Source organism: Platalea leucorodia (genome assembly GCF_965183815.1).
Source record: "Platalea leucorodia genome assembly, chromosome: 1".
NCBI lineage: Eukaryota > Metazoa > Chordata > Aves > Pelecaniformes > Threskiornithidae > Platalea > Platalea leucorodia.
Window position 1 is genome coordinate 111949264 of NC_138823.1, and position 15695 is coordinate 111964958.

General features: G+C 36.6%; 1 protein-coding gene across 1 annotated transcript in view; it reads right to left on the reverse strand.

Annotated features, from left to right (window-relative positions):
- The window catches only part of SUGCT (succinyl-CoA:glutarate-CoA transferase), a gene marked incomplete at both ends in the record, with an annotated part of 332869 nt that overhangs the window by 46824 nt on the left and 270350 nt on the right, over positions 1-15695 (reverse strand). The window contains one exon of the mRNA XM_082310601.1: positions 10444-10507. Within this exon, the coding sequence (XP_082166727.1) occupies positions 10444-10507 (64 nt within the window). The remainder of the gene's footprint in view (positions 1-10443; positions 10508-15695) is intronic.

Below are 15695 nucleotides of genomic sequence, written 5' to 3' on the forward strand. Positions count from 1 at the left end.
ACACCAACTAGCGAGGATCAATTTAAGGAGGGGAACTGTCTGCACCAGCTGGTGCTTGCAAGGCCACAGTTCATTGTAGTCTTTTCCTATCACCTCCTTCCTCAACTCATTCCCCATGTTTTCTCGTCAGCATGGTCCTTCAGTACCAGCCTTCTCTTCTCCACCCTCACACTATGCTCTTTGCTGTGAACCACCGGTTTCTTGGTCAAAGCTGTTGGATTGTGCATCGGCCTAAGGTGAGCTTTGAGCCTGAACAATGACTCCTCTTCTCCAGCAGTGTAGTCCTGTGTGCTGTAGGTCCTATTTTAATTTCTCTGCAATCAGCACAACTCCTTCTGATCCCTGGCACAGCACAGATACCACTAATGTTTCCAGGGCAGTGCCCACCAGCCCTTTTGCTTTAGCTTCTCAACTTATTTAGATTCAGGCAGCTGAGAAGAAGACATAGGACTGTGCTGGGAGCCCAGATGACAGTTAGGTTCTGGCTGAGGAATCAGACCTGAAAGCTAACAATTCTCCCTATATGAAACCCATATTTGAGGCGTGCCCCCATCATACGAAGTTTTTCCTTTTATAAAAGGTGTGTTTTCCAGGGAGACAAGTTCACTGACTATTTCAGTAATCCAAAATGGTTCAAACAAGGTGACACTGAAAAACATACCACATGGACAGCAAAGCTAGGAAGAAATGGCTGCATGGCATCACAAGAACTTAACCTGGCTCAAAAGAAAAATCACTAGATCAACTCCAGCTGAAAATTGTACTGCCCAGTTCCTTGAGAAACAGAAAGCAGTTCCCAAATGTAACTCAGCAAATTACAGGACAGTTTTCATCACAGATTTACTCATATAGAAGTCTAAATCTCATAGTCAAAGCAATGAAGCTTAATTTTTTAGCACTAATCTTGTAATTTCTTTAGAATACTATCAAATTGCTATGAGTTTATACAAGCTTGTATAAGTATGTGTTCATGGGCTGGGAACAGCAAATCTGCACATGCAGTTGTGTTTTCAGTATGTGCAAGTTGGACAACTGGAATTGGGTATTTGTGCATAATCAGCTTTGAAATTTTGTTTGCCCCACATGTTTGTAAATCATACTGCCTCTCTTCACAAATGTGCCTGATTTTATGTTCCTTGTGATGTTTCTAAAAACAGCTTGCAAAGAATATTAAAAAGCTTGTTCTAATCTGCAAGCCTCTGCCTCATTTCATCTCTGCATCCAGTTCAAAACCCATGAGGAACACTCTACTTACACACAAATCAATATAAATTTTTTATTGGCCTGCCACAGGCACAATCTCTAAACGACTTTAATTTAAAGCAATGAACTGACACCAAATTTTAAAATTCATTAAGGTATTAATCCCTTTTAATAGAACAATTATCTGCTTTTTATATGGGTAAACTGTTTTTATTTACTGCTATGTTCAGTCTAGTTTCAGACAGCCAAAGAAACAGGGATTCTACGTCTTCTTAGGGGACTCTGTTCCGTACCTTAACAGACTCTGTGTCAGGAAGATTTTTCTAATCGGGTCTTGACCCAATGCGTAATGTTTTCAATAGACCTTGGATTAAGCTAGTTCACACCTGTTCTGTCTTGGTTTAAACCTTTTGCACACAGTGATAGGATGGACAAGCTAGTTTTATTTGCCAAAAAACCCAAGTTATGTTTAACAAAACAATATTTGCAAGTTTGGATCAAATTTGGTGAATGATATCAGCTAAATAAAAATCTGGGGAAAAAAACCTCACATGTAGTCATAAAACATTTGAAAAAACTCTTGGGAATTTCCCACCCTCCCAGAACACCAAAAGAGCTCCAGAATAGTTAGCAAAATGGCAGGGGGCAAAAGAGGTGGCAGCAATGCTTTATTTTTGATAGCCCAAATTATTAAGGCATCATTTGGAATATTCAAGACTCAGGACCAAATCACCATGCTTGTTTTGAAGCAGGGCTTTTATGCAAGGAGTATCTGCTGGTGAATGTATCAACGCTAATAGCAGGCACAAGTTTTAGCATAGGTGAAGAGGTTGTTGGATTGAAATTGACCCAATCAAATTGTGTCTTCATTGACCACATACAGGGATCTAGAGAGATAAGAAGCATCAAACACATTGCTCTCTTTTCTATTCATATTAGGAAAAAAAAGGTATCTGAAGAAAAACAACCTGAAACACAGGCACTTAAATGGAACTATTTATCTGGAAATAGTCATGCTGACACAGTCTTCAGGATTAAATTGGCAAGCAAATTAGACACGGGCTTCAAATACAGCATGACAGCTAAATAGATCAACGTAATTTTTACTGCATGGGCAGACACCTCATATCTATATGTTAGGCAATACTGGTCTTTTTAAAAAAGATTTTGATGCAACATGGGATTAATTTCTGGGCAGAACATTACTAGAAAGAGCTGTGGGAAGTACAAGGAAGAGGAGCAAAAATAATTTCAAGTTCGCAGTGACTAAGAGAACTTAAATATGCCCTACTTCAGGAGTTATAGATTAAAAAGTTACATATATGTAAATTTACTAACCCACAACAGGTAGATGTTATATACTGGTGGTAGGGTCTTAATCAACTGAAGAGTAAAGTCAATTGTATAAGCCTTATTTTTCCCCTCATTTCTACCCAATCCCATAGCATCCAATTTCATGTATTGTCATTATTATAATTTGAAAAAAAATGAGCATATTTAAGCTCCGTAGTTACTCGTGAGTTCTATTATCTCAATTTTTTGGATGGAGAAGTGAGAAATGTAATTTCATGGGCTAAGAGACTGCCCAGAGTCAGGCAGGAGGTTTATGACGCACTCTATACAACTGTAATCTTTTCCTGTAAATACGCAGTACGCAGACTGCAATAAAAGACAGCATTACAAAGCTGCTGCACTTTGCTTACACAATGGACCTGAAAAGACCTGGGCAAATTACCCTACATAGTTTGTCAAAAAGTCACCTAGATGTGACTTCTGTCATGTAAGTACTTTCATGGGGAGAAAACAAAAGTAGTTAAAGCTCATGAAAGACATGAAAAAAATATTGTTGCTCTATAAAACTAGGTAACATTGAATTAGAATCATGGCATGCATTTTTTAACAATCAACCTGATGGGGCATTTAAAGAAAGAGGCAGATATTTGATGAATTTTCCATCTCTTGAGGACTTCTGAATAAGACAAATTCTAATCAAACACACGTGAGTTAATCGATGAAATTCTATGGCCAATGCCATAAGAAGGCAAACTACATGATCTAATGGCCACTGCTGACCATAAAATTGTTCAGTCTAGGTTCACAGAAAACAGTTTAAGTCCAATCATTCCTTCCATTCACAGGAAGGCAGGGCTTGGGTCAAGACGACATAGTGGAAACACAAATGAGGATTAGTATACTCGGTATCCTAGGGATTAAGTAAAATTTTCTAAATGTTTAAAACATATTTTTACATTTAATGAAACCAAACTTTTTTAGCTGACAGTAGATTCCTTTTCTTATCCAATAATTATTAAAGATCATAAAGATATACTTTGAATTTATGGGTGTTGAAGTAATTTGGCTGTTTTACAACGCACCCGAGGCATGCAGATATATCTTTACAATCACACACCCTGAACTGTGTGAGCACCTGGCTGTGCTTGTTACAGAGTGAGGGTTAAGAAAGTACTTTCTAAGTTACTGTTACTTACATAGAAAGAAGTGGGAAACACATTTAAACAGAACAAAAAAACCCCAGTTTTAAACAAAGCTGAATTCTAGGACTGTCACTGTTGGTGGGAAATTCATGAGTTTATTTGGACAGTCAGTTAATACTGCAACTTTTTTCCCCCCCCATGTAAGAGAAAGGTGATACTGTTTAGTTTACTCTCCATAAGAAACTATTGCATCCAGTTTAAAGGAAATCCTAGTATATCTTAGGACACATGGAGGAAAATAAAAAGAAAATCTTCTCCAGTAAGTAGCAGTATAATTACCAATCAACATGCAGCAGAACTTCAACCACCATTTTACTTGACTTATTATGTACAGAGTAGGAAAATGTCCCCACTTGTCCACTGAAATATTTTTATTTCCCCTCCCAACATGGCAGTGTCAGGTCCTGGAGAGAAACACGTGAGGCAAGGAAAACAACTTTGATTGCCACAACTTAAAGAAAGACAGAGAAATCTAGGGTCTGCTGAGAGGAGAGTCCAGCTCAGACACCCTGATCAACAGTCCTGGAGAGCCACTGCCTGAGCAACACACAGCGCTGCTGGTGCCAGTCGGTACCATTACTCAGTTACTCTGAGCCTGATGGAAAAGATTTCCACAATTTCTTAATTCCTCCCAATAACTTAAGTCCCAGAACTAGGTAAGAGATGGCTGGCTTTTCTTCCTTCAAACATTAACTTTAAAAGTATCAATTGTGGCACTAAGACCATTTCAGGAGGTATAGAAAATTTTAAAATAGACAGTAGAGAAATACTCTGGAGACATATGACAGAGAAGCAAAAATATGAAAAGGTTTGTTGTTTATGTTTCACTTTAAAAGGAATCTCAAAAGAGTCCAAATTAAAGTATCATTCACTAAAAATGTAGACTAGCCTTTTCTACATAATCCTGAAGCTTATAACATATTCCTTGCCATTCCCACCATCTCTTTTCTGGTTTTGCAATCAGCACAAATATATTGTTTATATATTTATTAAGATTTTTTTACAGTATTTTGAGGATAGCTAAGTGAGCTGTCATACATCATTTCTGCTGAGTTCCTGTAATGGTCCTGAATTCCTCAAAATTGAAATCAGCTCTGTGAATGTAAAAGACATAAACAGTCAGCCCTGATGACTAAAAAAGGCGAATGAGGTAACGGTAATGCCGGTGAAGCTGTTTGTCTCCAATGTACCATAAATAGTGAAGTGAAATTAAAATTTTTCAATCAACATCAGTTATGCACATGCATGCACGCACACGCGCGCATATGAAAAAACTGCCTGATGAGAAGCAGACAGGATCAGAAGTTCAAGCAGAGGTTCTCGCAAAAAAAAAAAATTGTTGGGATTTTTTTATGTTGTTGTTGTTCCTATATTGCGGGATCTCCTAGCTGCAGGAAACGATGGATTGGAGTACAGACTTCCTTAATTTCCTGCAAACTTCCCCCATGCAGAAGTCACTTTTCTCTGCCATATATCTAGTCCTAACGAAGCTTCCCCCGCTACACTTACATTAAATGATCAAAAAAAGATAGCATGTATCACTAACAGCCATATCTGCTCCCTGTATTGAAATGTACTGATCAAACACATAGATACCCCACTGTTATTTCCACAAATATAACTAGTCTTCCCCATATATGGAGAAAATAAGTATAAATTCATCCATACATAATAAATAGGAATACATATTTAAAATAATACATAGAGTTTTTCCAAGGACTTCCTTGCCTTAGAAATCAAAGTATTTTTCAACTATTAATTAAGATCTGAAAAACTGCAAATGATTAGTAAGATGAGACACACAGAGTGATTTGTCCAAGCTTAAGGAAGAAATCTGTGGCACAGTAAGGAATTCCTATTAGGTTTCTTGCCTCTTTGTCTTGTTCCTTAAAACCATTCTTTTAAGAGATTGATCGCAATTAGTCTCCATGGAACCACGACACCATTTAATGAATCATACAACAGGAAAAGCCTATCCCCCCAAAAAAATGTCTTTCCTGTTTCAGTAGTATATTTGTAATGCATAGTGACAGGAGAAGACCGGAAAAAGGGACATTTCTCCTGAGTGGGTTGATTAATTAACATAGATTGCCTGAATTCTGTCCAAGAAATCTATGCCAAGGAGGAATCCTGTACTGCCTTTCCTAACTGAGCTTGGAGCAGTCCCCCAAACACATTATCTCAAGAGCACAGAAGGAAATCACGAAGCCGGGTATGACATTGGTCTTTCTGAGCAATAAAGATATCCTTGATGCAGATCATGGGCCAAAGGACAGAAACAGTGTTTATCAACTCAGGAAATAGGGATGAGGAGAACGTACAATATAAACATTATCAAAACTAAGAATAGTTGTTTTGTCTGGAAGAGGTGTTTCACACAATTTCTACAGTTATATTGTTTCCTGTTTGATGAGAGATGATTCTGAAGTGTAGGCTTATATCCAAATCCCCAATTCGCTAAGGCTTAGAAGGGGTCAGAAATGAGGTTTATTTCACAGAGGTTGCTGCTAGTTAATAAATTCTATGAAGCTTGGTTTGTTAGAGACAGTTGAATGCATTGTGTTTTTTCCTTTAAAAAAATCTTATTACAAACACTCTTTTGACTATAAAAAGCAACTAGCAGCTTTTAAAAGTCAACATTAGACACTAGATAATACAGAAGTTGGGAATATTATTATTTGAGTTTCCTAAACCATATAAAATAGATGATAATGGAAAAGGTTTGGGCAAGATCGCATTGCAACCATTAGCTTTTCCTACATAATCAGTATGGGTTGGTATCCATTATGGTCCACACTGCAACTCAGAATAAATTACTCAGTGGCTTCCAGAAACCCACATGCTACCGCTCTTCGGAAAAGTCCATTACTCTTTGGCAAAGTAGTTCAAGACTAACCCAGACGCTTAAACTTCTTGAAATTTTGTCCCTTCACTTAACTGTACACTGGCACTCTATAAATCTCTCCCCTATGAATTTTTGCCCTCAAAAGTACTTTTTGTGCTCCACATTTCCCATTTTCTTAAAACGATGTCATTTCTCCTCCAGATGTCTACGGAAAGGGCTAAGCACAACAGAGCTGAGTGAGAAGATACTGAGGTTAATCACAGAATAAGAACATAATCTAAGTTGGAAAGGACCTCAGGAGGTCTCCAGTCCAAGCTCTTACTCAAATCAGGGTCAAGTCTGAGGTCAGACCAGGTTGCTCATGGCTTTACCTAGTTGTTTCTTGTAAACCTCCAAGAACTGAGCCTGCACAACCTGTCCAGGCAACCTGCTCCATTGCCTGGCTGTTGTCAGGATGAAAAAGACTTTCCCGATATCCAGCCTGAATCTCTCTTGTCTCTCATCCTCCCACCATGCGCTGCTGTGAAGGGCCTGGCTCTCCATGTTGATAACCTCCCTGTGGGTGCTGGGGGGCTGCTGCCTGGCCCCCCTGAGGCTGCCTTTTCCCCAGGCTGAACGAGCCCCTGTTCCTCAGCCTCTTTAGCTGAGGTGCTTCAGCTCCTGATCATCTTCAGAGCCCTGCCCTGAACTAAAGATGATTAAGCTGACTTCAGATATAGAGCCAGAAGAGATTCATCAGTACAATCCTGCCATCAGATGAACCAGTCCTGTGAAGAATGAGTGCAGTACAGTGTCAGGCCTTTGGGACTCAAGCGAGGATCTCTCACAGTATTGCACTTTCTGTATATATGATATGTCAAGTATATGTATATGCATATGACAAGTCAGCTCTAGAATATCTTCATGACATGAATATACTGAATGGTATACGTGAAACATTATCCTAATGAAATCGCTCAGCTACCACAGAATCACTTGTTTTTTTAAATGGTCTTACAATATTTTATACAGTCACTCTTAGTCAGAACTCCCTTTTTCACATCCATTCTTGAATCTAAGATATCTTGCTAATAGTAACAGCAGTGTATATGTGCAAAGATTTTTCAAGGAATACTTGAAGCAGAGATACCAAAATACAAGGTCTATATCTCTCCTACCACCAATACGCATTTTGAAAAGAAAAATGAATACAAATATGTTTTTTATAACGCAACTTCTCCCACTCCAGTTCCACCAGCACCTTACAATGTGCTTAACAGCACACATTATATCTCAGGCTGGGAATTATAAAAAAAGGCACGGAGGAAAGTATTGACTAGGTGTGGAAAGAACCAAATTCAATAGCCATATCAAAAGATATTTAAGCAAAGGAGGGGTATGAATCACCAAGTCTAACATTAAAAATGTAGCCTACATTAAAGTCAAGGGCAAAATCCCTCAGAATTTCAAGATGCAAGATCTACAAGTGAGGATTCATACACAGATTTGAACCCAGTCTCAAACTGGGGACATGCCTGGAGAAGGACTACTCCAAACCAGTATGCTAGACACAGAGGCCAACTGTGATACTTCGAGCTGAAATCTGCCAGCATGGTCTCACTCAGTAAGTGGTTGTCACTGCACTCACAACTTTACTTGGCAGCACAAGTCTGACCTCTGTCAAGAGCCTCAAGTGTGATGTCCAATTCAATTATGAAAAGACGCATTAAAATCTGGCTTATATGGTTAAGAAGTAACAGTCACCCATTTTTATTTTGGGATCAGAATCTCCCCAGTCTCTTTAAGGAGAGACATTTTCAGTCTATTCAGTTTCAACATTCACATTAATATCTTTATTAAGCAACCTTGAGACAGAAACTGAGCGCTTAGTAAAGTTGTTCTCTATCAAATATAATATATTCAAATATAATCACATTGGAAAAAAAAAAAAAAAGTTCTTACTATTTTAAATACTCATTGAGAAACAGTTTGTCTACTGGAGGTCTTCTCCGCACACTCTTCCCTGTACTCTTCAGGTGTATCATTGACCAGGACAATTCCAGGGTACTTCCATTACCTACCATCAACAGTGGCCAAACTCACTTATGCACTTCAATTTCGGGACAGAGTAATGCACTGTGTTTCCAGCAATATCAATAGGTCCATTCTGCTCATACTGAATGAGTGTCCTTCACCCTTCCCTCCCCTGTCTCTCCCCTCCTTATCCTCCCATGCCAGGAGAGGAAGGAATTCTCCTTTTCCTGCTCAAATATCCAATAATCATTTCAGCCATCTGCTTCAATACAAGAAACTCTTCATAGAAGCCCATCTAAATGGCAAACCATTAGAGATTAAGATGATTTATTTTAGTTTAGTGCAGTGTCACTGGTTTCATAAAATAAAAAATAACCAAGGATTTGGGAAGTACTATGGCTTACCTATGTAAAAACTCACTCTCTTGCCAATACATTCTATCGCTGCTGACAGACATTAGAACATTTCTTTCATCTCTTTCCTCTTCTTGCAGTTTAACCTATCCCCTTAAGGAGTATTTGCTTTCTCTGAGATAGATTATACATTGTATGCAACATGAAAACCTTAGGCACTTTCTCTACCATCTGCTAGGTTTTTCTGCCCACTTCTTTAAAAAGAATTAAATCAAAACCCTTATTAATCTTTTCATTTTGGATAAATAAACCAGGATTACTTTTCTGTTAGAAACTAAAACAAAAGGATTACTATTTCCAGATATGTGCATCTAAATTAGAGAAGCATTTTTGAATACAGTCAACCAAACATCCAAGCCTAGCGGGACCAAATGTGGAATGCAATCTGTGATAAAGAGCAAATATGAAGCATACACATACACGCACACAAAACACCCCCTCTACTCATGGAGAAAACATGATCTAATATGGGACTGATTTCTTTCAAATAATTCTTTCTGCATCCCAGTGTGACTCCAGGATGTGCAAATTAAGATAAATTTTATGGGTCAAATTCTTCTTACCACTACATGTGCTCAAGTCAACTGAAATTGATGACAACTGGATGCTGTGTCAGAGGATGGAATTTGGCACAGAAAATCACAATGTAAGGAGAAGATGTTATAAAAATAAAAATGACATGGTGCTTTGAATGAGAGAGGAAACAATTCTCAATGTGAGTTCAGAGAGAGAAAAGCATAGAGCAGAAAAAGTTGACCCAATAGCTAGTAGATTATCAGATAAGGCTCAGTTGTCAAAATGGAGCCAACTGCGAGGATCTGAATGAGAATTTTTGTAATGGCTCTAGAGGAACCTAACCCCATTTCATAACTAACTCTAGTGGAAGCAAAGCTACACCAGCTTCAAGATCTGATCCACTCAGAGCTTAAAAGAGCAGAGACTAGTTCATTACTTTTGTATTCTTTGGAAATCCAAAATAGCTATTTAAGACTTCATCATTGCAGAGCTTCATGTCTAATCTCATTAAACAAATTAGTGTGATGAAACCTTCAGTGCGAACTTCCCTCCTCCTTCTTCTTTTTTTTTTTTCTTTTTTTTTTACAACAGAAATGTCCCTAAAAGAAGCCTGTGTAACTTACAGAATAGACCTAAATCAAAAACAGATTCACATATTCGTGTAGATGATTTAGCAGTAATATTTCTAGCAGTGGGAGTTTGCAAATATTATCAAATCCATGTTCATGCTTTATGACAACTGACCGATGAAAACCAGAAGCTATTCTGACACATATTTTAACCCATTTTTCTGCTACCAGAATGAATATGAGCACAAATGCCTTCCTGGTTAAACTTTTGTTCATTTGAGTGAAATGTGAAGATGTGTCATGTCCTCAGCTGAGTTCCACAACTACTCAGGATGTCATGTAGCATTTAATTTCAAGCTCTATTTAGAAAAAGGAATTAAACATCTAACCTGGAACAGCTATCCTCCCAGCTGTTGGATGATTCATTTCCATCACAAGTCCATTGTGCAGCACCTAGAAAAAAAAACCAAAACAACAAACACGTATGTAATAAAAAAGTATAATCAGTTCCTAAACTCAACAGGAAAAGAGAAATAAATATTATCATGTTCTTTCACAGAAAATCTGAAAATACAGGGAGCTACAATCCAAGTAATTTGTTTAATTTGTAAAATGAAAGCCCTGATGTTTGACACTACTCTCTATTTTATGCATCTAAATAAATGCTTCAGTAAGACTTTACAAGTCTAACATATCTTTAAGCTCTTATATCCAACATCAAACATAAGAAACTGAGCTGGCAAGCATGTCATGCTTTCAATCACCAACAGACAACTAGTACCAACATGGAATGAGAATTAAAACCTTCATCCACTTTCACTTTTAATCTGCAATATGTATTGAAGACCTATGCACAACTTACGCTCTAGTGGTTTTTTTCACTGTTACTCAGTTGCTTTTGAGCTCATGATGGGTGACACTATGAAATGCTGTCTTAGTAGTTCCTACAAACATTCAGGAAAGATGCTATAATTTTGATGTTATTTCTGTTCTTTCGAGTGGGTATGCCATGCTTCAGCTCCATGTATATCTGTATGGGATGATTATTCATCACAATTTCCAGTTCCTTGTTATTAACCTCAACCAGAAAACAAGGTATAATACCGAAATTCTCAAGTAACAGAAAAAGAAATTCATAATAGCAAACTCACTGCTATTGTTAATAGAATTCTGCATCCAAAGCCAATAAGTAATCTTTATCATTTCCTTACCTATTATTCTGTCATCCTTCTAACACTATCTTAACCACATAATAAGAATTCTTAAAAATGATTTGTTATTGAAGTATCCTATAAAAATAAAAAGCCTCCCATTAACCAATTATTTTCATATCCAATGTAACAACAAGCTGAAATAAAATTTGCCTTGCCAAATGTATCAGCTATAGAAATGAAAGATGGGCAAAGACTGTTAAGTGACCATATAATACATCTACCTATTCACCTTACACCGTGAACGAAACTAGCAATCTTGACTATTAATGACAGGTGTTGGTCTAACTATGCTTGAAAATTTCCAGTTAGCAAGATGACAATTTTCTTATGTAGCCTGCACCATATTCTTTATTTTTATTGTTAGAAATTTTTCTCCTAATACATAATCTAAATATCTTTGCTTTGTATTAAACATCTTTATTCTTGTCTTTTCCCCAACTGGACACAGAAAACCAATCACTATCATCTTTATAACATTCTTTTACGTACTGGAAGATTGTAATCACATCCTCCCTCAGTCTGCTCTTTTCTAGACTAAACAAAACTAATTCCTTTAGCCATTCTTTCCAGGTCAAATTTTGTGAACCTTTTATCTGTGTAGAATAGCATGCTTAAGAAATTCCCATTCCTGAACAGGTGGTGTCAAAAGGTCAGGTCAGCTTTCTCTTAGCTTGTGGGGTGAGCCTATTTAGCTGACATTTAGAAATCCAGATATTTCCGATAATAGATGCTGGTGGAAGAATGTCTGTTCACTGGTCTAATTGTTTGGCGCTGTACCAAATCATTAGTTCTATTTCTCTTTCGGAAGGTTAACGCCAATTTTGGTAGACATTCAAGTGTGACATTCAGAATTTTTTTCCAAGTGACAGAATTGGAAAATATAATTGCTTGTTTTAACTCATATTTAGAATCTTTCCAGTTATGTCCTTAATCAAACAGCATTGAAAGTTTGGCCTCCTTTCTCCGTAACTTACTTACTTAGGCTTTCTTTATGCATTTAATTGATTATTTGTGACCTAAATGCAAGAAAACATGCTTATTTGAACTTGAAATCAACAACACACTCAGGTGCATAAGGACTTCTTTAGATGGCAAATGAAAGGCTCTACCTAAAAGTGGCACCATCTGGTTAAAGAAAAACACGAATTCTCTAGCAGCTACTCAGGTCTCCACAAAATTCATGCCTTCCTGTGTTCCGGGTCTCTAAATTCTTATTCTGATAAGGCAGACTTATATTACTTTTAAAAGATTTCCTTTTGTTAGACTCAAATTCCATCTCCCTTTTCTTTACAGAATAAACTAAGAAAAACGTGCAGTATCTTTAAGGATCACCAGTCTAACTTCTATTCTCTTTTAAAAGAATTGCTTAAGACGCAGTCAAGCTTCCTTTCCACTTTCATGATAAGTACGGTGTTGATTTTCCCTCTCAGATACATTATTTTCTCGAAAACACTGCCATTGGCCTTACTCTTATTACTCTTATTTTCTACAATTATTAAGCCTATATTAGTATGCTCAGTTCCATCTTTTCTTTTGAAGAAAACAACCCCCAAACAATGAATCTGGCCAAAGATTGTTTTTTTTTTTTTTCCCACATCAGCAACACTGTTTAAAAGAACTGTGTAATTTCCTGTTTCATGTGTTCCACTCTTACCATTCCCAAAAATATACTGAAAAAACAACTTCACTGACTGCTCCTCATGTGCATTCTAAAAACTATGAAGGAACCATATAAGATTACTGCATCCTAGCCTCTGGGAGAATGCAATGTTCACATCCATTATCATCAAAGACAGGGAAAGTCTGAGGACAAAGAGATGGAAGTTGAAGGTCTCCTCCACTGCCTTGTACCACTCAAATAGTCATGATCCTTCTGATGTGGTAGAGTCCTCTATCCCCTTTGTATTCACCTTAGCTCAGCATAAGGAACTGATGTAGCAAGAGGATCATGTAAAAGATGATGGCCATCAGTAGATCCATTTTTTATTTTTTTTTCCCCCATATGGCTTACTTTCCAGGCTAGAAATACTCTATTACTATATTATCTGTTACCATTTGAGATTTTGTGAATGAAATTAATGTTTGGGTGGCATTTTACACTCATTATATTGAGATCGTTGTAAGGGAATCAGAAGCACAGTCGTCTGTCTTTCAGGAATATCCTTTCCATGTCATTTCATTTTACTCCAAATACAGTCATCTTGTAGATTAAAGAAGGAACCTCTCTTGTCTGTCTACTGGTTAATGAGAATAAAACCTGACGTCACCATTTTGTAATCTTATCTCTACAATAGGACTAGCAGTGTCCTGCTGTTATTTGTGACATGTTCGTGTAGGATTTTTTTTTCTGTTCATACATGTTTATGTCTTTCTTCCCGACACTTAGCACTGTAAAGGAAAAGCCTCTCCTATTTGCAAGAAAGAAAAAAATTAAACATCATGAAACATTAAAAAAATCTCTGCATTCTACTGAAGTCAACAGAAGATAGGGTTGCTCTGATTTGTGCCATCTGTTATAATGACTCCTGAATCAACTTTTGCTACATAATTTTTTTTTAAATATGTGTTTTCTTGAAGACTGAATTTGAAAAACTATATAGATATTATATATACAATGCAGAATATATGTAATTCTCTATCATTAGTTGCTACAATACTGCTTTGGGATTATTTATTGTATATGCAGACAGTATCAGATTTGCCCATGTTACAAAAAGAAAATACTGTATGGTGATGGATAAAAACAATAGAAGTCACTACATTTTAAATTTATTTAGCCAGTATAGGTTATTACATGACTTTATTCGAACTACAGCAAATAGAACAATTCATATGATTATATCTTCTAACCTCAGAGAATAAAAGAATTTAATTAAAAAATTACTTCAATATTATTTTCCCAATACTATATGCAAGGAAGTCCACATAAAATCTTTTAAGCAAAGATCTTAATGTTTTACTTGTGTAATGCAAACCAAGGGTAATTTAATATATCTCATCATATATATTCTCAGTTGTTTCATCGTTTCCTCGTCGCTTGTAATGAGAAAAACTATGGAGGATACTTACATCAGCTGCTATGAAGCTCACAGTAATTCAGATATAATAACTTCAGTGATTAATTCTGCTCTTTTCCCTAACATTGTTAATAACTGCAAGTTAAAAAGTGGTTAAATTTTTTATAACAGGCAGAGCTAAAATCCCTTAGCCATCTGCTTTCACAAGGAGGATCAAATACTAACTCTAGCTATTTCTTGTATTCTCACCTTGTTCGAAACAATTACTCAACCAACACTACTTTTCTGCATTAATATTTGTATTACCAGTGGGCATGTTCAGTTCAATATTGTAATTTTTCTTTCAGTATTTGAGTTTCTTTTGAGTCTCACTTAAAAGATAAGGGACATATAAGGAAGAAAATGAGAATAAAATTAACTTCAAATGAAATATGATTATGAGATAGAAATACAATATGGCTGCAGAAACAATTTTAAATTTCATCGTCATGTAAAAGACTTGCAAGGCTGAAAATCTAGATTCAAACAGGAGCTTTATCTTCGACCGCTTGGGAATTAAGACCTTTACAAGATCATATGGTACATACAGTGGTGCAAGACACTTTTTCAACTTGAACAGATTCTTCAAGGAAAAAGGTGAAACTCTCATTTTTCTATGACTGTACTGTTCCTTAAGGTAGTAAGATATACAGACTATTAATGCATATTGTGGCTTTCTTTGGGACTTATGTGTGAGTACCTATTTATCTATCTAAAACACAGCCAGAAAAACTATCACCATGCAGGCTATGGCTTCAGGATGATTTAAAGAAACCTGTTTTTTCTCAGACACTCCAGAACTTGTAAGAATATCTGATGCTTGATGATGGGTCCCTTAATTGATAAATACAATAACAATACACATATAAAAGGGTTCTTTTGATAAAAAGATTATATAGCAAAGTAACAAAAGTTGTGAAACAGAAATTAATCATGAATATTATTATTAACAAGCATTAATCTTCCTTGCATCCCTCAACAATAAATGGCTCTCTTGCATGCTAAGGAAGTAAAATACTTCATTGCATTATTGATGCAGCAGCACAAATGGCAGGTAGGAGAATCAGAAACATTGTTTCTGCTTTTTTTCACATGGATAATGGGATGTTTGTCCACCTAGTAAACACCTGGCAAATCTTGCAATCATAAGGTTCATTTCATATCAAGTTAGTTCATTTCAACTGTAATGTAACTGATTATGCACGTAACCAATCACCCACGACAATGTGGTTTCTCTTTGAACTGCCAGCAAGGTTTCAAATCCATTCTAGGTACTACCTAAGATCAGCTTCTAAATTCCAATCAAAGGAGATGCTGGAATCAGAAACATATTAAACAAGCTGTCAGCACCCCTCCCCCCATGTTTAAAAA